The sequence below is a fragment of the Perca flavescens genome, chromosome 11 (assembly GCF_004354835.1).
Source record: "Perca flavescens isolate YP-PL-M2 chromosome 11, PFLA_1.0, whole genome shotgun sequence".
In the NCBI taxonomy this organism is placed as follows: domain Eukaryota; kingdom Metazoa; phylum Chordata; class Actinopteri; order Perciformes; family Percidae; genus Perca; species Perca flavescens.
Window position 1 is genome coordinate 1,538,769 of NC_041341.1, and position 3,580 is coordinate 1,542,348.

At 38.8% G+C, this 3,580-nt stretch overlaps 1 protein-coding gene across 1 annotated transcript; it reads right to left on the bottom strand.

The window, feature by feature from the left end:
- Positions 1-2,391: 2,391 nt before the first annotated feature.
- Positions 2,392-3,349, bottom strand: LOC114564210 (olfactory receptor 6N1-like). Its single transcript, XM_028591451.1, has one exon. The coding sequence runs from the start codon at positions 3,347-3,349 to the stop codon at positions 2,405-2,407; it is 945 nt and encodes a 314-aa protein (XP_028447252.1). The 3' UTR covers positions 2,392-2,404.
- Positions 3,350-3,580: the final 231 nt, after the last annotated feature.

The window sequence follows — 3,580 nt, forward strand, 5'->3', positions numbered from 1 at the left end:
TCTTTTTTAAATTACATTTATATCTGCATTTATGTCAAAACCTAGAGACATTCAAACATCAACATGTCATTTATTAATATGTATTCGTTTCTAAAAGACATATAAACATCTTTTCCTATTCTATTTTGCCTGGAAACGCTTCCAACACGCTTGGGCGTTGATTCTATTTCTAGCATGCACACGTTTTCGGAGTGGCTCGAGCCGCGCGTCACGCAGGCAGTGTGTAAGCTCTAACCTGTTAACATGGGAACCGAAATATAAACTGACATGCCATGCAGCTGACATGCTCACGAGATGCATCCAGTGTGTAACCGGGCTTAGTGCCTGTAGCAATTTGATTTAAGCCAGAGCAATCCCCAGCTCTGTACTTTCCCTTGACTTTTGAGATACAATTGTTTTGCTTGAGTTTGTCTAATTAAAGTTTTATTTATGTTTGATACTTGAGATGTTTTCTTTGATTATATTGACACAAATATGATGCCATACTCATGGCTGTAGACTCTTGTTTATTCAATATCCTATGTCATTATAATATTGTGTTATTATAACAAAAGGCAAATGATTCACAACAAATCACAAAATATTAAAACAATAAACACGGTGTAACATACAATGTTAAAATATTGAGACCAAATTCTCACCAAACACACATGTAATCCTATCAATTCTAGTTTGTTCTAGATCAGTCTTTCCCTAAGTGGGGGTTCCATGGGGTCCCCAGCAAAAGGGAGAATAATTATTGTCAGTATAATTACATCCATAAGTAACACAAAAACAAATGTCTGACTATCTAGATCAGCCAACGTCAACTGGCGGCCCGCGGGCCACATCCGGCCCGCCAAAGCTTTTAGTGTGGCCCGCAGAGTAATCATGAATTCACAAAATGTAAAGAGAAAAAAAATGCGTTCTGTTATTTATCATTTCAAGCATTTAGAGCAAAAACCCAGCCCCCTGTATTTACATCTCTACTCACATGCCGGGATTCTATACAGCGATACCCAAGCTCCACACACACAACTGAGCCGAGATGTGTGTGTGCGTTAATTTAACACGCAGCACCTGACTGGGAACGATACAGAGAGAGTTACTAACGGCTGCTGGGGCAGATGAACTCGCGCTGTCTCTTTTCTGTAAATAGGCTACAATACTTATCAATGCACTCACCTGTGTAGACCGGCATCAACATGTAGAAAGCGATAGTTCAATCTGCTCTGTCTGCTCAGTCCACTCTTACCAACTGCGCTGTTTTACGCAAACACAGCTCTACTCTGCAAATAGTGAATTTTACAAACAAGCTAAAACAAATGCTGTCGGCATTTAGTCTAACTGTTTATCTTAGTTTGCCTGGAATCTGGAAAATTGGACAAATTCTTGTAAATCTCACTGCTGGCTGAACAAACCAAACTCCGCTGGAGCGGTAAATCTATGGAGGTATTATAAGTGGCTACTTAATATGCACGTGAATGACGCAATCGTTATGTTTGAGTTCTTCATTCTTGATGATGATGATGCTGGTTGTATTATTTTGCAACAGCATCTTTCATTGTAAATGAGGCATACATGACGAGTCATTCATCATTAAAGCTGGGCTTTTGGCTTTTCCACCTCAACTTTTCGCTTCAGCGTCTTTGACAGTGACATGTTTACCTGACAACAGCCGTTTCTTTCTGCAAGCATTTTCCACCAATCAGGACGCTGCATACTACAATAAAGTTTCCATAATCACAGAGTTTAACCATCACTCCTCAGTGAACTGCCTCCTAATCTGAGATCATCTTCTAGTTAAAGAGCCAGTTATCATTATGGAGTTACCATGTTTTTTAGGAGTTTGCTCAAACTAATACATGTAAAAGAAAAAAAAAAAGAATAGCATTAATTCAGTAAGAAAGTGAAAATTTCAAACAAGAATAGGCGTATTAGGTATAAATACATTTTATTTTCTTTATTTGAAAGTCCGGCCCCCAGAGTGTCTGCTCAGAAAACGTCTGGCCCTTAAAAATGTTTTGTTGATGACCCCTGATCTAGATCATGGATTTCATACAGGTGGGCGGCCCTGGAACAAAATATTTTCAAATGGGGGTCTTTGGCCCAATTTGTGTCAGTTTAGAGGTCCTTTAAGTAAAAAAAATCAGGAACCACTTTTCAAGGTTATAATATTAAAGGCACAATATTTATTGACGGTTCAATCTGTGTGAAAAAGCAGCAAATAGTATATTTCCTAACATGTGCTTTAACAGTTATTTGTGAGAAATAGACAAAAGAATATTCTATTAATATTGTAGAAACCCACAATGTGGATTTCAAACATATAATTTAACCTGTTAAATATTAATACATTAAACATTTTCAGAAGCATATGTCTTGACTTAGAGCTTCATCGTTGCCAATCGTTCAATGCAGAGTCTTAAACTTTCACAGCATGACACTTCTTCAAAAATCTAAAAATAACTATTTTGATTTGAGGCAGACTCAGGCCGTAAACTAGAGGGTTATTAATGGGGGGGATCATCAGATACTCTAAAGATAAAACAACTGTGATGATCGGATTCATTTTATCAGCCTCAAATCGAGTCAATGACAGCTCACAGAAGACGGAGAAAGAATAGGTCATGAATGTCACGATGTGAGGCAGGCAGGTCTGTAACGCCTTTCCTCTGAATTCAGACGAGCTTCTCCTGCAGACAAGCAGAATACGTAGATAGGTGTACAGGACAAAGAACAGGGGGATGAAGACGGTTGTTATCGTGACAAACTGACCTGCTATGTTGTTCAGAGTTGTGTCCACACAGGAGAGCAGAACCACAGGCCAGTTGGAACAGAAAAGCCTGTGCAGTTTATTGCCACACAACGGTAATCGGACAGTAAGATACAGCATGAAACCCATAGCAAATGCAGGGTAGAGCACGGCAAAAATCACAAGATGTGTTACCATCTTAAACGTCATTTTACTGTGATAATGTAAAGGCTGGCAAATAGCAACAAATCTATCATAGGCCATTATGCTCAGAATAGTCACCTCACATGATGCATAGGTGTAAATAACATATATCTGAATGAAACATAATAGACGTGAGATTAAATGAGTGTCAGACAGAATGTCCATCAGAAACCTGGGGAAGAAGCCGGCTGAGCCGTACAGAGAGTTAAAAGTCAGACAGCAGATAAAAATATACATGGGCTGATGCAGAGACTTCTCCAGACAGACTGTCAGAATAATGACAATGTTAGCAGAGACAACAGTCATGTAGAGCAACAGACACAGACTGAAGAACAGATATCTGAGGGGCCCAAAGTCTGCAAACAGAGTGAACTGAAAATACAAAGGATTCAGGCTGTTGTTGCTCTTCATGTCTGAACAACAGCAGAGCTGGAAGAATAGAAGTGAGTGATGAAGGGAAAGGAGGGTTAAACAGATCAATGTACAGTAAATTAGAATAAAATGTTCTCAGCAAAGTGTCCTATTTTAACATTTTAGCGAGACACAAAACGTACAATAAGCATGCATGCATGTAAGTTGCATAAACTGCACATCTCTAATAATTCTGCTTGAAAATATTCAGCACACCTAACAGATTTCATT

Excerpts from the sequence above, each read along its gene's own strand:
- LOC114564210 (XM_028591451.1), bottom strand. The coding sequence starts at position 3,349 with ATGAAGAGCAACAACAGCCTGAATCCTTTGTATTTTCAGTTCACTCTG.